The sequence below is a fragment of the Sinocyclocheilus grahami genome, unplaced genomic scaffold (genome assembly GCF_001515645.1).
Source record: "Sinocyclocheilus grahami isolate Dianchi unplaced genomic scaffold, SAMN03320097.WGS_v1.1 scaffold426.1, whole genome shotgun sequence".
NCBI classification, from domain to species: Eukaryota; Metazoa; Chordata; class Actinopteri; order Cypriniformes; family Cyprinidae; genus Sinocyclocheilus; species Sinocyclocheilus grahami.
Genome location: NW_015505605.1, coordinates 1085147 through 1108278, shown reverse-complemented (window position 1 = coordinate 1108278; position 23132 = coordinate 1085147). Strand labels below are relative to the sequence as shown.

The 23132-nt window shown below is 37.1% G+C and overlaps 1 protein-coding gene across 7 annotated transcripts in view; it reads left to right on the top strand.

The window, feature by feature from the left end:
* Window positions 1-23132, top strand: part of LOC107551538 (tensin-2) — a 55934-nt gene that overhangs the window by 24975 nt on the left and 7827 nt on the right. For all 7 annotated transcript variants that reach the window (XM_016233163.1, XM_016233164.1, XM_016233161.1 and 4 more), the window contains 16 exons: window positions 13142-13180; window positions 14128-14166; window positions 14897-14946; window positions 16539-16722; window positions 16822-16872; window positions 16981-17103; window positions 18175-18239; window positions 18678-18761; window positions 18838-18950; window positions 19201-19261; window positions 19484-19559; window positions 19689-19818; window positions 20320-20385; window positions 20616-20732; window positions 21331-22782; window positions 22973-23132. In XM_016233163.1, the coding sequence (XP_016088649.1) occupies window positions 13142-13180; window positions 14128-14166; window positions 14897-14946; window positions 16539-16722; window positions 16822-16872; window positions 16981-17103; window positions 18175-18239; window positions 18678-18761; window positions 18838-18950; window positions 19201-19261; window positions 19484-19559; window positions 19689-19818; window positions 20320-20385; window positions 20616-20732; window positions 21331-22782; window positions 22973-23132 (2810 nt within the window). The remainder of the gene's footprint in view (window positions 1-13141; window positions 13181-14127; window positions 14167-14896; window positions 14947-16538; window positions 16723-16821; window positions 16873-16980; window positions 17104-18174; window positions 18240-18677; window positions 18762-18837; window positions 18951-19200; window positions 19262-19483; window positions 19560-19688; window positions 19819-20319; window positions 20386-20615; window positions 20733-21330; window positions 22783-22972) is intronic.

The following is a 23132-nucleotide window of genomic DNA, read 5'->3' as shown; positions in this document are numbered from 1 at the left end:
TAATCTTTTGATTAGTCTGGTTTTATATGTTCACTGAAAAGTTCCTGTACCAGGCATGACCATTCAAAACCCTCAATGTTGGCTGTGATAGTCATCAGCTTTGCCATAGTGGGGAGTGGTCATCCTCTCTAGAGAACATGACCTTTAAAAAAAAAAAAAACTGAAAACCTTCTAGAGCGTCGACCAGCATTCCCACTGTTAGCACCTCGCAAGACAGAACAAAGACAAATTTCAAGAACACTTAAGCCCTCTTAGGTCAGAGTGCCATGGCATCGGTCCAAGTCATGGGTTCAAGGAGGGTCCGCCTAACTCTTGCTCCATCTTAAAGTGCTATCACAAAAATGTTAGACAGCTTTGAGTTTAAAAAAAAAAAAACACTGAGCACTCCTGCAACACAAATCTCACATTTTAAATGATTACACACTGTATTTGACCCTAAACAGTACTTCATTTCAGAGTATAACCTGCAGATGTTTTATTCAGCGCAGCAGAAATCAGTATAAGCCCTTCTCCTCTGCTCTTTAATATAGAAAATCCACTCAAACACCATTCAGCTGTTTCACGTTTCTCTCTTAAGCTTTCGTCCCCTCCCTGGGCTCTGTTGCATTATTAGATGTGAATGCTGTTTTATTCACCTCCTCATAGCACTGGCCTTATTGGATTTTACACAGATTTAGAGCTGCACACTTAGATGGCTTCATCTGTGAATTGAATGGGAATGTCCATATGTTGAAAGCTAGCAGTTCTGTTAGAAACACAAATATGTGGACCATAGAAAATAGGAAAGGAGCCAAATACTTTTTAGAGGAAGCACTCTCAGACACGAATGGCTAGTTGACTTCAGGAGCCATTTGGGAGTTATTAAACTCCTACTCTAATCGTAGAAGTCCTTATAGAGTTCCTTATGAAGTAGAGTGTGATGACAGTTTGAGATGTGATGTCTGGCCATGTTTTACTTGTTAATGGCAGTTTCTCAATAAACAGTGTTGTAGTTTGTTGCTTGGGTAAAATAGGGATTGGTCAGGGCAGTCATCCACCTTCCAACTTGTTGATTATTCATTTTGTCATTTTTTAAATCATGAATATTTCTTGAAAACCTCTGTCATGACTCAAGCATCTTCTAATGACACATACATGGAAAAAATACCATCATACATTTGCCTTTTATGCTTTTTTTTTTGGTTCAGAACTCCATGAGATGACACTTAAATAATACTAATAATACTAATAATAAAGCCACCAAAATGAACATATATTAGGAACAATATCACAGCAAGTCAACAAATTTGTGAGAAATTAAGATTCACAATGATGGAGACTGGTACTTATGTGAATCTATGAGTGATGCAATGACCTGCACTGATCCGAGTAATAAATATTTAAGTTAACAGTTAAATAATCCCAATAATTTTAATAAAATAAAATAAAGAGCGAGTATATATATATATATATATATATATATATATATCTTGTTTAAAGTTGTTGTCTGTTTTATGCTAAATTTTTGAAGTGGGCCCATTGTTTAAACCCACAAACAATTATCTACCAACCAATCTAAATATCTCAGCCCTCCCCAGGACAACAGCTGGCAGCAGATGGTGTTTATCTGGACTGACTCATTGCTCTTTTGATTTAAGATATATTCTATTTATATCCGTCATTGTTTGGGTGAACTATTCACTCGAGTCATACAGTAAAGATGAGCTGGCTCTGTCTGGTCTGTAACCAATAAAAACATAGTTTAACCACCTCTAGTGTACCCTACAGTGACGGTGACCAAAAGTCTCAGACCTCACTGGTCTGTTAATGTTTTTTTACTTTTACCCACTTACATGGAAATACCCCAGTTCATTTTTCCCGAAATGCATTTCCTGAAAACAAAGATGAAAGGGAATTATTGTCAGTACCACTCTCTTTGTGTGTCTGTCTGGTGTGATACAACCTCGTCTACAACCTTAAACCACAGGAAATAACCTCCAGCCCAATAACAAGCGATTGACTCATCTTTAACTTGCTTTAGCATTTAAGATGGACCTTAGCTGTCACTGAGTCAAGTTGACCCTGCATGACAAATCACAGTTCAAGGGTCACAATTTGCTGTTTCATGTTCAGATCACAACTGTGGAGGATGTAGACTAAAGTTTGAAATTTAAGTTGCATAATGCATTTCAGTAGGCTCAAAATAATTCACAATGGAAGAAGAGATGATCGTCATTCAATGCTAAAAAAAAAAAAGATTGATACAAATTTTAGAAAAAGGATTTTGTGCCTATTAGAGTATATTACGGCTTTAACTTAGTAACATGCTAACAAAAACTCTATCATTTAAGACAATTGCTAGTTGAGTATGCCAATCCAGAGCACTAGTAGTGTGGTAAGTGAAGCTGCTGTGTATGTAGAGCATTCCAAATCCCTCACTTTTGAGTGTTCATGACAGTTAGCATGCTGTCTTGGCACATAAAGTCAAAACTTTACTGTATTTTTGTTTTTTTTCAATGCATCCTGTGAGTGGTACGATCTTATCTATGTGCCAGAGTGGAAAATTCAGTCCATAGAGAAAAAGAGACAGTGGGGGGAAAGATTTAAGGGGCCAGAGAGGGGAAAAATATGAGAGGAATAGATGGCAGAGTAGACCGTCAGATGGAGGAAGAATCATTTCCGCCACTTTTCTGGGCAAAAGGGATCCTGTTTCCCATGGCACTGGTGGATGAAGTGGGATATGAACAAGTGAATGGTTGGGCTCTTCCAGTAAATCTTTCATTTCATCACCCCTCTTTATGAGCTTATCAATGCCATGTGTTTCCCAAGCTTCCCTCAGGCCAGTGTGTGTGTATATATATGATTCCAACTATGTGTGTCTCAGTTTTGTCTAAATCAGTGCTAGTTTCGTTTTGCATCATTTAGAGGTTGGCGTTCTGACTCAGAGGTCTGGATTACGTCCGACTCCTAATGTTGGGTAACGAGTAGAGGTATATGCCAAAAAAACAGAGCTAAAAGGGTATAAAACCATGAAGGAATCAACCGCGGATGCAGCCTATCATGCCATTTAAGCAAAACATTACATTTTTCTGTCGTCCACTTGCGAGACTTCTGTTTGAGTTATAACAGTAAAAATTTAAGGGGGTCTGAATACTTTCCGTACCCACTGTATGTTTTCTTTATTGAAGAACTGTAACATGACTCCAATAGCAACCTGAAGAGCAAAGGTTGACCTGAGGCTACAGCTGAGGTGTTGGCAGATGCTGTTTGAACAGATACACATAGATGATGATGCACACTGATGATTCATTATGCATCTGATGATTCATATTAAACATTGTGCACAGTAAGTTAAACACATCTATCTATCTATCTATCTATCTATCTATCTATCTATCTATCTATCTATTAACTTAAATGATTTTAGCAAATGGCTGCAATATAACAAAGAGTGAAAAATTTAAGGGGGTCTGAATACTTTCCGTACCCACTGTATGTTTTCTTTATTGAAGAACTGTAACATGACTCCAATAGCAACCTGAAGAGCAAAGGTTGACCTGAGGCTACAGCTGAGGTGTTGGCAGATGCTGTTTGAACAGATACACATAGATGATGATGCACACTGATGATTCATTATGCATCTGATGATTCATATTAAACATTGTGCACAGTAAGTTAAACACATCTATCTATCTATCTATCTATCTATCTATCTATCTATCTATCTATCTATCTATCTATCTATACTGGTACAAGTGGATAAGCAATGTAGACAGTGTCTTAAATTGAGAGGAGATCCCTGTTAACTGCATACACTTCTACACTGCCTATAGATTAATTCATATAGCCTAGAAGCTTATCAAAATATGTATATTTTGAATTAATTATTATAGGACATGAAAAGATAAGCTTATTGTCATTGACTTGTACTGTTTCTGAGGGAATTAATTAAAATAGTGTTTCTTCCCATTCCCAATGTTTCCCATTGCATTTTGCCATCAGTGTAATTGGCACCATATGGAAACTATCCGCATGACTTTCAAGTGAAGAAAGATGTCTATAACATCAGTACATTCTCCAATATGTCCACGTCTTTGTATTTATAGCGTCCATAAAGGATTGTATAAACACATGAAATCAGAACAACTGCGGCATGTCGTTGTCTAATTACAGAAGCCATGCTAGCAGAGGTGGGATTTTTCCATTGCTGATATCTGCTGATTGTGTTCTGTTAATTGTTTAGATTTGTTTCCATTTGGAGGGGAATGTATTTACTTCTATTTATTCATATCTTATCTTTTTGATTGGTTGCTTCACTCTAGAGATTTGTGACTCTTGCTTAGTTTGGCAATAAGACAATAGAAGGGGTGATATAATACAGAGTTAATTAGAAGATGATTACAGCTCTGGTCTGTGTGTACACATGTTGTCTGCCGGAGTTTGGAGAATATCTCAGTTATGGATCTCCATGTAAGGGAATCAATCCAAATAAAAAGATGTAATCACGTTGTGTGAAAGCAGACCTCTGTGTATTCCCAGCCTCTCCCGCAGGATCTGCTCAAAGCTGTGTGTGTGTTAACATGCTCACAGCTGCTCGAGGCTTGAGGTCATGTTAACACACACTAATTCACAGTGAATTAAGAATGGTTTGACATCTGTCTCATGCTAATGTCTAATAGTTAATTAACTGGTTTGGTTGCAATATACTTTACCTTTTTTGTACAAATATGTATTGTATGACCTTTTTTTATTTTGTACAAGTTATTTAGATGCTTCTGTATTATAATCTATAAAAGAGCAGTTATTCTTATATTATTCCTATATATGCAGTTATTCCTACCCCCTGTCAGTATACATCCATACTGGCTACATTTAGTTTGAGTCTGATGCTGCTTTAGGGATAATTATGACTCACATATGCATAACAATATTATATTATATTATATTATATTATATTAATAGCAGTAAGTATTATTATTATTATATAAATTACCCTTTGTTATCAAAATGTTAAGAATAATTATTAAGTACTATATTTTTTAATTTTCTACATAATATTATATGTTATTATTATTATAATTTTTATATTGTACACATTACCCTGTTACTGTTATAAATTAATAATAATTATACATTTTTATTTGTATTTTCTAGATATTTTATTATTATTATTATGTTGTTGTTGTTATATTATAGTATATATTATTATACAATTAATTGTATTATTATTGTAAATAAAATATCTGGAAAATAATTTATAATACTATTATTTAATAATTATGTTTTAATATTATTATTATTAATTTATAACAATAAAATGGTGATTTATAAAATAATAAAAATGATTAGTATTGTTGTTTTTTCCCCATTTTGACATTTTATCACAGTCAAGATTAATTAACTAATATATCATTCGTTTTTTCACATTACAGTAATTGTTTGCATTTAAGTAATGGGAATAGTTCTTTCATAAAAAAATAAAATTTGGTCCTAGTTTTCTTTAAGCAAAAGAAATATGACCACCTTCTTGAAATATGGCCTGGATGTTGACATGTTTCTTGAGATGTACACTCACTATTGAAGAATTCATTAAAGGAATAGTTCACCCAAAAGTGAAAATTTTGTCACCATTTACTTGTCGTTCCAGTTTCTCTCTTACGTTGAACATAAAAGACTTCCATAGTATTTCTTTCCCTACTTTGGAAGTCAATGGGGACCAACAACTGTTTGGTTTCCTCAAAATTCTTCAAAATATCTTCTTTTGTGTTCAACATAAGATAGAAACTTATACAGGTTTGGAACGACTTGAAGGTGAGTAAATGATGACAAAATTGTAATTGTTGGGTGAACTGTTCCTTTAAGGCTGCTTCTGTTCATCTTTAGTGAAGAATGTGTGTTAAGCCAGTGTCTGCTTCTCCTGAGACCCCTGTATTCTGCTCTGACTAATCGCAGTAATTACACTTGTGTACACCAGAGCCCACCATCCAGCTTTGCTCTCCTCCCACGCTTCCTCCACCGCTCTGACATCCCTCCATCTCTCTCCCACTCCTTCCTCCATTTCCTTTGCTCTCATGTTCATCTCCACCCTTCTTGTAGCCCTGCACTGGTTACAGTATGACTGCTTGCTACATATCCTTCTCTAGCCATCCTCTGATCTGCACTTCCTCTCTCTAGCCTCGTTTTTATCTCCAGACCCCAACACACACGTGTACATGCACACAGAGCAGTAAGGAACATTTCCTCTCTGCCTCAGAGGAACTCTTAAAAAAGCCTCACACCTCTTTGAACAGGAAAGAGTGTAGAGTGGATGAAGCAGCTGCTACTGAGATGACAGTATCAAAGTCCATGTCAGGAGAAATCAGTCCAGGAACTTCCTAGATGCTGAGCCTAAATGATACAATCCTGTTAAAACTACTACATATACACTACTGTTCAAAAGTTTGGAGTTAGTACTTTTATTTGGTAAAATGGCTGGTAAAATGTTTTTAAAAGATGCTTTTTTTATGCTCACCATAGCTGCATTTATTTGCTCATAAATACAGTAAAAACAGTAATATTGTGAAATATTATTACAATTTAAAATAACTATGTGAATATAGTTTAAAATGTAATGCAAAGCTGTGTGATGCAATTTTCAGCATCATTACTCCAGTTTTCAGAGTCGCATGATCCTTCAGAAATCATTCTAATATGCTGATTTGCTGCTCTAGAAATATTTATTATTAATATTAGTGAAAACAGTTTTGTTGCTTAATATTTTTGGAAAATGTGATACTTTTTTTTCAGGATTGTTTGGTTAATAGAAAGTTCAAAACTGAATAATTTGTAACATTATACACGTCTTTACTTTTGATCAGTTTAATGAGTCATTGCTGAATAAAAGTAATATTTACTAGTGTACTCGCACAAAAATAAAGTCACAATTTGTATAATATTTGGTCTAAATGAATTGAAATATAAAATGCTAAAAGCTGAAATAAAACATTTTAAAAGCAAAGTTTATTTGGGCATTACAATATTAAAATGTATCATATGAAAAATTTATTTAAAGATTAAAGACAAGTCATAACCACATCTTAAACATTTGAGGTGGGGGGGACTATTTTTAACAGTATAAAGGAATTAAACTGAAGGAAATGCAAGGTCTAATTCTAGTATGGAAATAACTGCTATTTGCATATCATTTTTAAAAAAATATGCACACATTTACTTTTATTTGTTTGCCTAATTTGCAGAAAATGGCAAATGTTTCTTGTCTTGTAACTTTCAGTTGAAATACATGAATCACATATATGAAATATTTTCATATTTTCAATTTCTTTTTTTCTTTTAGAATATTAAATTTGGGCAGGGGGGAGACAGTATATATATATATATATATTTATTTATTTATTTGAAGGATTAACTTTAAATGAGTGCTGAATGATGCCATTTTTACATCTAAATGTAAAAATAGCAGAAAGGAGAACAATAAAATTCTGACCAATACCAATACATTAAAGAGTCATCCCTATCAGCCGATTATTGATCTTGTACCGATATATTTTGTGCGTCATTTCTTTAAACATGCTACAGATTGTGTAAGGTTGCTGTGCGACTGTAAATAGCATCTCTTACTCCAAGCGTGATGTCAGTAATGAGCTCAGCCGTGTTTCGTTTGGAGTTTTGTTTCGGTGGAGTCACTGTAGAGTCAAAACACATCCCTGTTGCTGCATAAATAACCTTCCTTACTACTGCTGAGGTATTACATTTGGCACGTGTACTTGCTTGTGGACCGCTCCTCACCCTTAACGTCCCATTACACGTGGGAACATGTTCCTCTGGGCTCGCAGCAGAACACAGGGGCACAGAACAGGGGGCTGCTGTTACTTCAGAGACAGATGGAGGGAGGGAAATAAGGACAGGGTTTGGGGAAGAAAAAATAATGGATAAAAAAAACGGGATGAAAGGCTGCTGCAGGAGTCGTGCGTATGATTTGGCCCTACAGATGGGATTCAGAGTTTGTTCTGGCTGCAGGCCGACCGGTCTGAGGGAGGTGGAGCGGATTGGCATTTTGTTAAATGAGGGAAAAATGAAAAGCGGAAAGTGCGGATTGGATAAGGAGAAAGAAAGTCAGAGCGAGTGATGGAGGGAGAGAAAGAAGGTTACATACAGGAAGAAACAAAGGAGTGTTGGCATGGAGGGGAGGAAAAAGATTAGCGAGAAGTATTTTGGATTCAGAAACACTCAGGCTTGTGCGGCAACAAAACTTTGCCATAGTTTCCACCAAAATAGCATAGTCGCTACACTTATTAGTGGTGTTGCTCATACTTCGGTATCCGAACAAACCCATAATCCTGCGTATTAAACTTTGGCACGTAGCTCGTCCAGCACTTTTTGTGCTATGGACATGAGTGATACCTCAAATATTGTTTGGAAGAGATGTGATACTTTTCTTAGCAGATGAACAGTTGGACAATGAAACAGCTGAAAAATATCCCTTTTGATGGGGTCTGTAATGAACTATCAAGAACATGCAACCCACCACCTATAGCAATATCATGCTAAAAAAACACCTTAGACCACCTTAGTGACCCACTGGCAGTTTTGTATAGGCAAATCACACATTTCCTTAAGAAAATTAAAAGGGCACCTATTATGCACAGTTCACTTTTACATGTTATTTGAACATAAATGTGTGTTGGCAGTGTGTGTACACAACCACCCTATAATGATAAAAATCCACCCGCTCCTTGTTTTAATCCCCATAAATCATAAGCAGAGTCTCAGAACAAGCCGTTCGCAGAATCTGTACAATGTGACGTCACTTTGCACAAGTTCCACCCACGACTGCTGAAGGACACTGCTGTATTAGCAGAGAACCCACCCTGAGTGAGCCACACACAATCCACCATGTTTATCTTCACTCTCGAGCATTTAAAAGCAGCATTACGTAAGTTAAGTAAGAAATGTCTTATTAAAGCTATAGACGTTATTCTGTCCAGAGCAATAAGTGATTTTTATTGTGTGCTTTTATGTTATCATTGGGGTCATATTAATAGCGTAAAAAAGCAGTGGGTATCATTACTGTATATTACGCTGCTGTCAATTAATACACAGATCTAATATAAACATGTGATCTCTTTCCCAACTGTTTACCTTCACAGACATAAACGACTGTGCTTTTGTAACTTACGTGTGTTTTTCACATAAACTTTTGTGTATTTGACAGTTTAAGCGCAATAAGACATAAAAGAGAACTTAGTTTAGCACTCACATGCCGTGTGACAGCCGCTTTTCTGTGCACATGCTGGTAACATATTAGTAACATATGTTGAATAATTATAATTCAGTACTACTACTAAGAATAATACAATTATTATAATGAAAAGAATAATGAAAAAATGACATTGTATAAAGGAGATTAAAGGTGAATTAATGTATTATTATTACTTAGTAGTAACAATAAACACTAATGGATGATTCTTTCACAATAAAGAGTCAGTAAGTTTTTTTTAAAGAAATTAATACCTTTATTTTACAAATCACGTAGTCACGTAGTCCGTGATGGACAGATCGTTGACGGCTGGATTTTGTGGTAATACGGTACATTCAAACACTCGCTTATCATTCATCGACCTCAAATATGGCTTATCATTTGAAATATGTTAGTAGTAGCAACTTTACATGGCCGCTCAATCTAATGTTAACCCAGAAAAATGTGTGCTATTCAAGTGTGTGAACAGTAGCGCACTTACTTGCTCTTAAAATACTCTGTCATTTTGGTCATACAGATAAGAGTAATGCATCTTTCGAGTCTGTAAAGCCACTACGTTTATTTGTGAGCACTCACTATAACAACAAAACATTGCGCTTTTGTAAAATAATGAAAGCAAATGCGCTTTCTGCCTTCTCGTTCTGTGAACTTGAGCGCGAAACTCCATGGTAGGCTACTTTCCTTACAGACATGAAAAATATATCTATAGAGAGTTACATGTCTACTTTCAAATGAAACAATCCAAATCTGGGGGGAAAAAAACTCTCAGATTATGTAATCCATATGAAACTTGCATGCAGGCGCATCCACTGTGGAGATGACGAGTCAGTGTCGTCGAATTCATCTCTTATACCGAAAACTGTAGTTTATCAATAGATTATTAAAATGTTAATGCAGTTTAATCTTACCGTTTTCCCCTAACACATTCATCATCATTACTTCTGCCGGCGTGCTGTGGCAAGCTTTATGTGTGCGCTTGAGTGCTTATTCGGCTATGTAGGCAATTAGCACGATTTAAATGGTTTATTAATAAACGTATGATTAGTTGACTAATGCTTAAAATGAACGACTACTTGTCGACCAGAAAAATCTTTAGTCGAGGGCAGCCCTACTGAAGACTGTAGTAATGGCTGTACATTAAATATAAAGAAATAAAATATATTAAACTGATATTTTATATTATAACCATATCTCAAAATTGTACTATTTTTACTGTATTTGTAATAAAATAAATGCAGCTTTGTTGAGCATAAGAGATTTCTTAAAAAAAATTAAAAACTTACCAACCTCAAACTTGGAATGATACTGTATTTTGGTGGAAACTGTGGAACATTTTTGTAAGTGAAGACCAAACAGTTATAGAGGAAGAGAAAGGGTGAATGAGTGGTGCATGAAAACATGAACAGGGTGAATGAGGACATTTTTATGGAATGATTGACATGCAGAGGAAAAAAGGAATGAAAGCAGGGGGAAAATTTACCAGAGGAAGCAGGAAAATGTTCCCAGGGAATTAAAAAAAAAAAGTAAGAGCGAGAGGGGCATTGAAGAAGAAACATCTGCATAGTGACAGAGCATAAGAGTGTGTGAGGGTCAGTAATTGGCTCTCAGCGGCTGATGTCTTTAACACAGATGCAGTGATATCTTTTACACCTGGTAAAAATAGTTACACTGTGTTTCACTTTAACACTTATCTTCCCTTACAGTGTTACAGGCAAGTTGTGCAGCCCTCTGTGTGTGGGAAGAAATAGAGAGATTTCTTATCTTTGTATACCATGGGGAAGATGTTCTTTTCCAGTGTGGTGAAATATTATCTTTGAGTTCGTTTTGAGACATAATCATTCGCTTTCTTCAAATGTGACAGCAGCTTTTTAGCCAAGAAAAAAGGAAACTTGATATTATAATGGGATCCCACCTAGCAACACACAAAACATCAATGTGAACAAACACAGCCTATTGGGGCAATGTACGGTTTACTGCGCAGTATGCACTGGATACTGCTTTAAAATGGTTATTTTACATTTTGAATTAAATTCTGTGAAATATTTTATAATGAGTCAAGAAAGAAATCAATATATCAGATGCATTCATCAAACTGGAAATAGAGGGTCAAGTTTAATGCAAAGTTTAACATTATGTTCAAAAGTTTGAGGTCAGGAAGATTTTAATTTAAATTAATTAATACTTTTATTCAACAAGGATGCATTGACCAAAAGTTACAAGAGATTTCTGTTTCAAATAAATGCTGTTCTTTTGAACTTTCCTCAGTTAATCATAAAAAAAGTATATCATGGTATTAGCCACCAATGTCATAATTTAGATGACACTGTATAAAGGAGATTAAAAGAAAATTAATTATCATTTATTTGAGATCAGTAAGGTTTTATTTCAAATAAATGAATACTTTTATTCAGCAAGGATGCTTTTGTAATCCTGAAAAAAATAATCCAGTTTTCAAAAAAATATTAAGCAGCACAATTGTTTTCTACATTGATAGTAATAAGTGTTTCATAAGCAGCAGATTTCTGAAGGATCATGTGACACTTAAGACTGGAGTAATGATGCTGAAAATTCAGCTTTACCATCACAGGAATAATTGACATTTTTAAATATATTAAAATTTAAAAAACAGCTATTTTAGATTGTAATATTTCACAATTATACTGTTTTTACTGTATTTTTGAGCAAATAAATGCAGCCTTGGTGAGCATAAGCAACTGTATAATAATGTAATGTAATATTTTATAACTTTTTACAGTACATTTGAATAATACTCTGCTTACCATGTAATTATAATGCACTCATACATGAATGTAGTTGGTCATCCAGGTGTTCCATTCATAAACTTTTGGACCATTTTTGGGTCAAATTTAAATCCCCATATTAGCTTAAAGTTAACTTTTGGGCCATGCTAGCATATAGCTACATTAGCATATAGATAACCTCAATGCTAACAGACATGCTAAAAGCCACAAAACTTCCAGTGTTGGCATATATTTGGAGACACAAATACTAAACACCCAAGTCCCTCCATCCTCCAGAGCCTCATAAGTTATGTTTCATTATCTTGTTGAACAAAAACATACAGTCTTTTAATAACTCTCTATCTCACTCCCTAGAACACATTCACGAACACACACACACACACACATACACACACACACACACACACACACACACACACACACACACACACCCACACACACACACACACACACACCCCCACACACACACACACACACACACACACACCCACACACAGACAGTCATAGGTCAAGGCCTAGTGTAGCGTCTATACGCTTCTCCCTGCCTCAGCCCTTTTCCTGTGGCCAAACAAACAGGGCAGGACTGGGTAGGGGATCGGATGTGTGGGGAGGGGAAGGGGCACTTCATGTTACGTAAGCATGAATGTCATTGCACACACACACACACACACACACACACACAGACACGTTTTCCCGCCTGCTGTTGTAAGCACGCTAATGATGCCTCCGCCCCCTTTACCCTGTATGACAAAACATGTAGACATGTAAACATGTCTGTTTGGATGGGTGACGGTCGTCTGTAATATACATACTGTCACACAATTTATGTTGTTGTGTTTTGTTGTTTTGTACGAGATCATGCGAGAGGAATGTGCATACTAATGTGTTCGGTTACTGCCCATCACCCACAATCCCTTGCATCTCACTTTTTCTCCAGTCTCAGTGTTATCAGCAGATAGTTTGTTTATCAGTTGCTTTGGGGAAGCATTTCCTTCTCCCCATCCCAACAGATCCCTCTTCACCACTCCCTTCCCCTCGTCCCGGGACGGAGTGGGGAACAACGATGGGGTTTTGAGCGAATGTGTCTGTGTTGGACGGTGGAGGGGATGCAGATTTTGAGTCATGGTTCTTTTCTCTGTTTCAGATCAACACAGCCTGCATCCCAGCGCAGCCCTCCGAACTGGTAGGACTTTGTTTATCTGTTCCTTTCCTGACTTTTTTTCTGTTGTGTTTTACCTCAGTGCATCTCATCTGATTTTTGTTCTTACGTCTTACATTTATACCAGCAGGATCTCTTTGCCTCTCATTGGTTCACCCATTGATTACTTCCTTGTTCATTTACTTATTCATTTATTCACTTTTTCACTTGCTTTGTCATTCACACTGTCATTCACTCACTAGCTAGTGGTAAAAATGACATTAATGGCATATTTTATGTTTGAAAATCCTGTAAAGCTTTAATAAAATTTTTTTATTACACTGCTGTTAAAAAGTATGGGGCTGGTATAATTTTTGAACGTTTTTGAAAGAAGTGTATTATGCTCACCAACGCTGATTTGCTGATCAAGAAACATTTATTGATTATTATCAATGTTGAAAACAATTGTTCTGCTAAATATTTTTGTGAAACAATGATACATTTTTAATAGAAAATTGTAACATCATGTATGTCTTTACTGTTACTTTTGATCAAATGAATGCATCCTTTTTACTTTAAAGAATACATATCTTAATGACCCCAACCTTTTGAACATTAGTATATACTAGTATATGTATATTAGTATATGTACTAATCGTTAGCTGAATTAGAGAGTGTCTCAAAACCTACTGACCAGCATTTCTGAACATAGTGATGGCCTATGATGGCCAAAAATGTTTAAATAGAGAACTTTAACATTCATGAATGAATGTGTATTTCTTAAGGTTGTTAGTTAGTTTCATTCTTTCATTTAGTTTAGTTGTGTTTTTGTAATCGGGGGTACGTTTTTGCGGGCTCATCAGTGGCACTGCTGGTTCAGTTAAGACCTACACACTGCATGATGCTTCTGGAAATAATGATGATATAATAAGACCCATTTTTGTGTTGTTACTCTGTTTATGATGCTTCATCTGTGTTCTCATCTGCTGCAGCGAAGGGGAACGTCCTCCTCTAGACACATTCAGCATCTGGTTAGAACTTTTTCCTCTCTTTCATAATCTCACACTAACTGGCACATGGATCTTCCTCTAGATCAGGATTTTTGGTCAGCCCCTTTAACCTAAATATTTATTGAAATTTGAAGTACCCCCTAAGATTTAAGTTAATATTTCAGTAAGTTTGACAGTATACAGTACAATATTAAAGGTGTTTCTCTATTCATCTGAGTGGCTTCTTCAGTTCAAGCCAGTAGGATCTTGCACCAAGTAATTGTAGTTGCAAGAGTTATCAATTTGGACATAAATCAAGACAAAAACCAAAAATGGCACTGCAATATATTTGATGTTTTTAATGTATTTTATTTGATTACATTTCATTTCATTGACGTCTTCAGCTGTGACGTCAAAAGTCATTGATTCAGTATTTATTTTTCTGTATCCAGGAATAGGCATGATCGTTCTGTGGTTCTGACTCAAGTCCACCGTTTAATCAGAACCATTAGACTTCTCTCTGAAGAATAAGGTCTATTCTTCATTTTCAGCCCTTGGACAGTGCTTCAGTTTTTACAGTGGCATTTATCTGTTTATATATCGCACATATGTGTCTCCTTAAGAGTAGAACAGAAATTAAGAACAGGCAGTTCTGAAATAAACTGAAAAGACAATCTTTTGTGTCAAGAGTTGGCACTGTCAACTAGACAAAAGTTTATTGAGTTTATTGTGTCCAAACACAATGGTATAATCTTATTTTGTCTTTTTCCAGGGCTCAACCAAGTCTCTGACCTACACCAAACAGAGAAACACTCTCCCGAGGTACGTTTGTCTGAAAAGAGTCGAAGCTTTTAAAGCATCAAATCTCAAACCATGAAGTTCAGCGATCGCTGCAGGAGTGGTTGAGCATGCTTGAGTTCTGAGACTTTATTTCCTCAGCTAATCTCTGCTTAACTCAGATAAGTTATCGCATCTCAGCAGGGTTTTTTCCTTTCGGATTTGATGTGAAAAGTCAAAAATCCCTTTTGGCCACAGTGTGGTGAGGAGCAGAGAGCTAATATGTGTCAGGGTGCGTGGTTAGTTCAGCTGCACACCACTGACAGCTCAGCTGTGTCCAATCCAACTCTAGCTATCCAATAAAATATCATTTACTGGACTTTCACCTGATTTTAGCAGTTTTGTTTCGGAGAAGCTTTGATTTTTTTATTAGGCATGCACCAACATTGAAATTCTGGTCAATGTGAAAATTATAAATGCTAAATGTTAAATGTCAAATGTTAAAGTTCTGTATTATTTTACGTGGGACAAAAAAATAAAATAATAAAAAACGTAACAAAATTATATATTTTTAATGCTAATTTAAGTGAATTTAGGCATCCCAATATTATAATGTGCAGTATAGTTGCACAGCTAATTGCTGGATATTGCAATTAACCATTTTAAATGATAAATGTTAAATGCCAAATATTAAAATTCTTTATTATTTTATATGGAGAAAAATGTAAATTATAAAATCTATTTTTGAAATGCTATTTTAAGTGAATTTAGGCATCACAACATTATAAAGTGCAGTATACCAAATCAATATTTGTTTTGGTATTTGCTAAAGATTACATTTAGTAGTGATAAGCCAATAATTAATTTAACTTTAAATGTTAAATGTTGAATATTAAAATTATGTATTATTTTATGTGGGACAAAAAAATATATATTTTTTTAATTAGATATTTTTTTATATGCTAATTTAAGTGAATTTAGGCAACACAATACCCACATACAAATAATTGTCCCACATACAAATAATACACAATTATAATATCTGACATTTAACATTTAGCATATAAAATTGTTAAATGTCAGATATTATAATTGTGTATTATTTGTATGTGGGACAAAAAATAGAATAAAAAGAAAACTTTAAAAAATTATATCTATTTTTAAAGCTAATTTAAGTGAATTTAGGCATCACAACATTGTAATGTACAGTATAAATATATTTAGATAATTGCTGAATATTACATTTAACAATTTTAAATGATAAATGTTAAATGCCAAATATTAAAATTCTGCATTATTTTATATGGGGGACAAAAAAGAAAATTAAACACTAAAAACAAAAAAAAAACATACGTTTTTAAAATGCTAATTTAAGGGAATTTAGGCATCACAACATTGTAATGTGCAATATAAAAAAATATAAATATTTGTTTTGATATGTATTTTTGATATTTTGTAAAGATAAACTTTCAGTGAGCATTAGATAATGGAAAATTAATTTAAAATATAAAAATAAAGGAAATGAGCACAGTAAAGAATTGTAAAGAACCACCTTAAAACTGACGTTTCATTTGATGTCTGTTAGCTTTTCAAGTCATTTGACAGAATATTTCAGCTGGTTTCCCCCTCTCTCTCAGGAGCTTCAGTGTGGATCGGGTGATGGACAGAGTGATGGAGAGGCACTATGATTTCGACCTCACATACATCACAGAGAGGATCATCTCTGTCTTTTTCCCTCCTCTGCTGGAAGAACAGCGGTACCGCCTCAACCTCAGGGAGGTGGCAGCCATGCTCAAGTCCAAACACCAGGACAAGTTTCTGGTAGGTGACTCAGCATGTATTTACTACATCTAAGGGAAGTTTACTTAGGTCATTGTATTAGAAGCATTTTCATTGTTCCGGTCCATTTTCCTCCCACAGTTATTCAATCTGTCTGAGCGGAGGCATGACATCACCCGTTTAAACCCAAAGGTAGGGGCTGACTTTGTACGATTTAATGTTTTATGTTGCTAGTTGCTTTGCGGCGGAACTTTTAAAGACCTGATTACACCACCCGAGATTAAAGTCTCTCTCTCTCAGGTTCATGACTTCGGCTGGCCAGATATGCACGCTCCTCCTCTGGATAAGATCTGTGCCATGTGCAAAGCCATGGAGAACTGGCTGAACTCCGACCCCCAGCATGTGGTCGTTCTGCACTGTAAGGTCAGAGGTCATTGTAGTCTTTGGACGGTTCATGTCAGGGTCACAGGTTACTAAAGGGTGCTGACGTGACCCTTAAGGACCACCCTGTGGAGCGTCGCCACAGATGATAACATGAAGACGGGTCTGAGAGGAAGTCTGATTTGACAAGCTTTTAGTTTTATGCGAGATGTTTAAAACGCCAACGAAAAAGCAAAGAGTAAGAGATGAGAAAGCACTAATACATATTGAATTGTTTTGGATCTTTAGCAGGACCCAAAAGTCTGGGATGTAAATCCCATTTAAATATGGAAGTAAACAGAGTTTAAGACTTTTTACATTTTAAAACAAAGCAATGCTCAGATGGTCAGATGTTCTTCCACTGAAACTCAAGTTGGATCATCATTATCGGTTTTTACACAAACTCGCCAAAATGCCAAAATATATAAGCAACCACACTTAACACCCTAGCAGCTGCTTGAAAACAAGCTAAAAACTGTTTATTGTGAAAAGCATGTTCATTTTTCAAATTAGATTTCACTAGGGATGTAATGAAGCACCCGAGCCGGTTGAAAATCGATTAAAAAAAAAAGATGTTAAATGAATCGCATTAAAAACTGCTCATGCTGCATGTATGCAACATCTTTGTTTGGTTTGTGATTAAAATGCTCCCATTTTGAATAGAAAGAGCACAGGCAAAGCCTTGGTTTCAGATTACAGAGAAATTTCTTTCATTTGTGTTATTATTTTAGTACATTTTATTAATTAATTTATTTGTTTGTTCGGGATTTGTTTTAAAATTTCAATTTAGTTTTGTTATTTGACATATTTTAATTTCACAAAGAAAGGTGCAGCGTTTTGTCTGAGAAATAATCATTTGCCTTAAATCTCATTTTCAAAAAAATCATGAGAAAATCATATTGTGAAATCAGCATCGTGAATCGTATCGTATCGCATCGTTACATGCTTAGCTTTCACTCAAATCTTTAAGCTTTTCAAAGCCTGACTGTCCTAATGTCTTCTTCATTTGGAACAGATTTGAAGTGCAAATCATATCTGTAGCAGTAGTATTGATTAGTATTGATTGTTTTTCAGGGCAACAAAGGAAAGACAGGTGTTATCATTGCTGCCTATATGCATTACAGCAAAATATCAGCAGGGTAAGTTCAGCCATTCTACATAACACGGCCTTTATATAAATGACTTTAAACACATTGATTGATTTAATCTGAATTAAAATATAATTAAAATAATCTAACTGAATTTAAATGCTAAAAAAGGTCATGAAAAAAATGTAAATGGCAATCATATTTATTAATTTTTTCCCCCCCTCAACATCTTTTGTTTTTATTGAAGAACACAAAGTTCTTGAAACTTCTGTTATATAAATTGTATAGTGGTTGGCATATGTAATATATCTCCCGGTTGAAAAAGTGTGCATGAAAAAGTGTAAAAACAAGGAGTTTTGTCATACGTAATTACAGCAGAAATACTGGAAGAAATATTTTGGTCATTATGGGGGGCTTTCTGGTTAATTAACAAGCATCTGTCTTTGATGGTTTTTTTTCTTATGTCCTCAACTGCATTTGTGCACACAGGGCAGATCAGGCCCTCAGCACATTGGCAATGAGGAAGTTTTGTGAAGATAAAGTCTCGTCCACACTCCAACCCTCTCAGAACAGGTTCATCCCTTTTATTTTATTGATCTTTGTGAACTTTACATAATTTTTTGCATTGTTAATTCTGATGTCTCTGCAGGTATATCTATTACTTTGGAGGGCTGCTCTCAGGGGCCATCAAAATGAACAGCAGTCCACTCTTCCTCCATCAGGTCCTCATTCCTACCATCCCCAACTTCCAGGAAGATGGAGGTGAGTGAATATTTTCATGACATTATTCCCTGACTTCATTCATGCATAAGCCCTCGATGAGGTCACTGAGGACCTGACACACTGTGTCTGTGTGAGAACATATGTATTCATCAAGCAAACCTCCTTCACATTCACACACATTTCATTTCACATTTCAACATACATAATCTTTTGCTGTGGAGGAGAGAGAGACACAGGGAGTTCGCCAATTCCTCCTTCATATCTCACTTTTTCCTCACTCTCTTGACAGGTTTCTTCCCTTTCCTGAAGATCTATCAGTCCATGCAGCTTGTCTACACTTCTGGCATATAGTGAGTGAGGATCTATTGGAGACATTTACACAATTTAAAGCACAATTAATGGTGTTTGCTAGGACAGGCACCACTATGCCATTTAATACAGTATTAAGTACTAAGTATTACCTAGCATTATGAAGTGGGGTGTTTAACCCTTCATATCTTCTTCAGGAAATAAATAAATAATAAATCTAGTTTAAAGAGTATTTTTGCAAACTGTGTAAGTTTTTATTGTAGTGATCTGCAGGGCTCTGGGAGCAGACGGCTGATTGTTACTATTGAGCCTGCACTGCTGCTGAAAGGAGACATCATGGTATGTGGGACTGTTTTTATCTGACCCCGATATATTACAACTGTCAAAACCATAGGCATTTCCATCACTTTAATCTCTTTCTCTCGCTCTCTGTCACTTTTATGGTCTCTTTTTCTGTCTTTCCTGTAGGTAAAGTGTTATCACAGGCGGGTTCAGTCTGCTGAGAGGGACTCTGTGTTTCGACTGCAGTTTCATACGTGCACCATTCATGGAGCTCAGCTCTGGTTCGGCAAAGGGGAACTGGATGAAGCTTGTTCAGGTACATTCTTAATGGAACAAGCCAAGAATCATATGCCAAGCTCATACATTTTTACAATAAAACCAGAGCCGCCTGTCCAACGCTGACCACCTTGAGCTGAAATGACCTTGGGATATCAGCTGAGCTTGTTTTTTTACGAGGTGCTTTTTATTTCGGTGGTCTGTGTTCTTTTAGCTGTGCCGTAAATTATCACCCTCGTTCCCATTGGGTTACACCTGCGCACTACAGCTGCGTAATTGAGATGAGATACAGATTTTCACGTGACAAAAGATTCTCTGTGGGCTTACATACAAGCATGGGAGGCAACTTTAATTGCTTGTAAAACTCTGGGAAAATTCCTAGATATTAATCATCGTTATAATCAAAAACATATTTATGAAGTGTGTAGTATGAAGAGGATATTATATACAAAGCCCATTAATAATGACAAATATTATTAGTTGGCAAGGGTCTTCTGTTTTCCCAATGATTAACAATCTCTGTTCCCACTGTTTCCTGTAGATGACAGATTTCCCTCTGATGCCACAGTGGAATTTGTGTTTTCATCTGGGCCTGAGAAAATCAAAGGTAACATCAAATCCTTAATCAAACTGCAGATAAAGTTCTTACTAACTGTTTGCAGTTTAAGGGACCATGAAATTGTTTGACAAACACAATTTTCTTTCCTGAGCTGATGCACAACATTTGCCATTGAAACAGCGGGGTGCTATTATATCATGTGGTCTTTAACTGTGTTGTAATGCAAATGTACTTGGTTATAATTTTATTGTGTGTGTGTGTGTGTGTGTTTGATCCAGGGAGGGTGAGCCAGAGGAATGATCCAGCTATCAGCGTGGACTATAACACAAATGATCCGGTGGTGCGCTGGGACTCTTATGAGAACTTCAATCAGAGACATCAGGACAGCCTAGAGGGTACAACTATTCATTCATATAACCACATACTGGTGTTTATTCAAGCCTTCAAAGGGAACATACTGTATTATTTTACACAGGACTTTCCTTTTTATTTTGAAATAAAAGTTTGATACTACTCTCTACAATGTTTACAACATCTTGCCAGATCAGATTATTGAAACTAAGAGGCAAAAACGAGATTCAGAAATAACCATGGGACCATCACAACCATGAGCACATTAACAAATGGTCAGGTTTACACATTGACACCCTGACAGAGGTGTTTTTTTTATCATAACCAGTGTTTGTTCAACAGTAAATGAGCATACGTCACATGTTATTTAATAAGATTGCTGTTGGCATTTTGAATTTTCACCATGATATGAGTTACTTTTTCAAGTAAATGATGTATTATGTCCTGTAATGTTATAAAAAATACACTCTGTCATAATATATGTAACTTGTAAAAGGAAAATAATCTGAAACTAAATTATGACTGTTTTTGCTGCAAACCTTGAATAATATTTAGGGAAATATAAAATGGCAAAATATGGACCTCTACATTCTTTCTTGCACTAAACATTGATTAAAAAACAACTCTCATACATCCCTTCAGATATCGCACACACACGTGGGCCTCTAGATGGCAGCCTGTACGCTCAGGTAAAAAAGCACCGTGCTGCAGGCTCCACCTCCCTGCCGTCCACCAATGGGAGCCCTGCAAGGAGCTCTGAGGAGCGTCCAAGTCAACTTCTGTCTGTTAGCACTGATTCTGGACACTCATCCGTCCCACCTGACCGGCTCGATGAGCCGACTCGACAGGCCCTGCCTACTCAGCAAGAGAGAGAGGAGCTTGAGCGCCTGCTGGGTGGGATTGAAGGTGATGGAGGGAGAGATCGTGACCGAGAAACAGCCATTTTGGATGACGGTGATTCCTTGCCTCCTGAAAGGACTGGGTCACTGAGGTTAGGCCGTTCATGCTCATGTCGGTTGGGCTACCGATCCCAGCGTTGTGCTGAGCCTGGATGCGATGGACTCCACCACTTATCCAATAGGTACTGCCTTGATTGTCCCACCAACACTAATGGACACACAGGGGCTCCTTCTCCTGGGGTGTCATCCGTCATAGGGCTTTGCCAACACCACAGTGCCCATCCTCACCAATCCCTGCCGCCACCAGATCTGCTCTGGGACCGCCAACAAGGTCCACAGCACTACCTTCATCGCACTTGCTCAGATGGGACATCACGCCACCTGTGTACATATCCATCCCAAGAGATCAGTCCCCATCCACATAGTCTGTCTCCCCGACTTCTCTGTAGGGCGGACGAGTACATTCCATACCCCCACCACCACCACAACCATCCACACCACCCAAAACCCAGCGGCCCCTACCACGATGTCATGATGATAGATGGCCTAGTGACACCTGGCTGCCCCTGTCGGGACTGCTGTCTGCGGCGAGAAGATTTCCACACCCTCCGTTTGGACAGAGAGGAGGGAATACACTGGGAGAGGGAGGCAGAGCTTCACCGGGATACTGGGTTAAGACGGGGCCGAGAGGCTGATATGCAAAGAGGGGCAGAGATATGGGACCGGGAGGCAGGGCTAAGAAGGGGCAGAGAAATGTCTCTGCACTGGGAAAGAGACCGAGAAGCAGAACTTCAGTGGGAGAGAGAACGAGAGGCAGAATACTGGCACAGAAGGGCTACCGTATCCCCCTACGGGCCTCACGGTCATGAATTACCAGCATTTATCTTCGATCCACTTCCCGCAGGCCATCCTGCATACCCTGAACCCTCCCGGTCCCACTCTCATGCCCATCTGGATCTCAAATACAGCAGCAGTTCCAGTGGATACCAGACACCACACCAGACGTTCCCCTGTTCCCCCTGCCAGCCGTCACCCTCAGAGAGTCGTGGCTATGCCTCGGGTTACCAGTCTGAGTCCACGTCCCCTCTTCCACCTCCCTCCGCCTCCTGCCCTGGCCCAGTGCACCATGCCAGCGGACCTACAGATAACCAAACAGACTCCCACCCTCAGCAGTACACCTCTGATACAAATACAGGTGAGAAATGACTTGACAGATACAATTAAAGTCTTTTATTACAGTGTATTGGACTGTCTTTAAATTAGAAGCTTTTGCAAACAAGTTTTCATCATCTTATATTAAAGAAATGTGTATGCCCTTCATCTGCATTCAGTTTCATCTGTTCATGATCACATTTTTTAATCAGTCTGCATGCTATCCCTATCAGATTGCCCTGGTGCAGATAGCATAGGCTGGCGTAGTCACTTTACCCATGTTTCCCTGCGGCGGACACATCGAGATCCACATGCCCCATGTTCAACACCCTCTGATATTTCAGGACCTCCAACACCAGTCCACACAAGCAGCCCCTTGCGGACCCAGGAGAG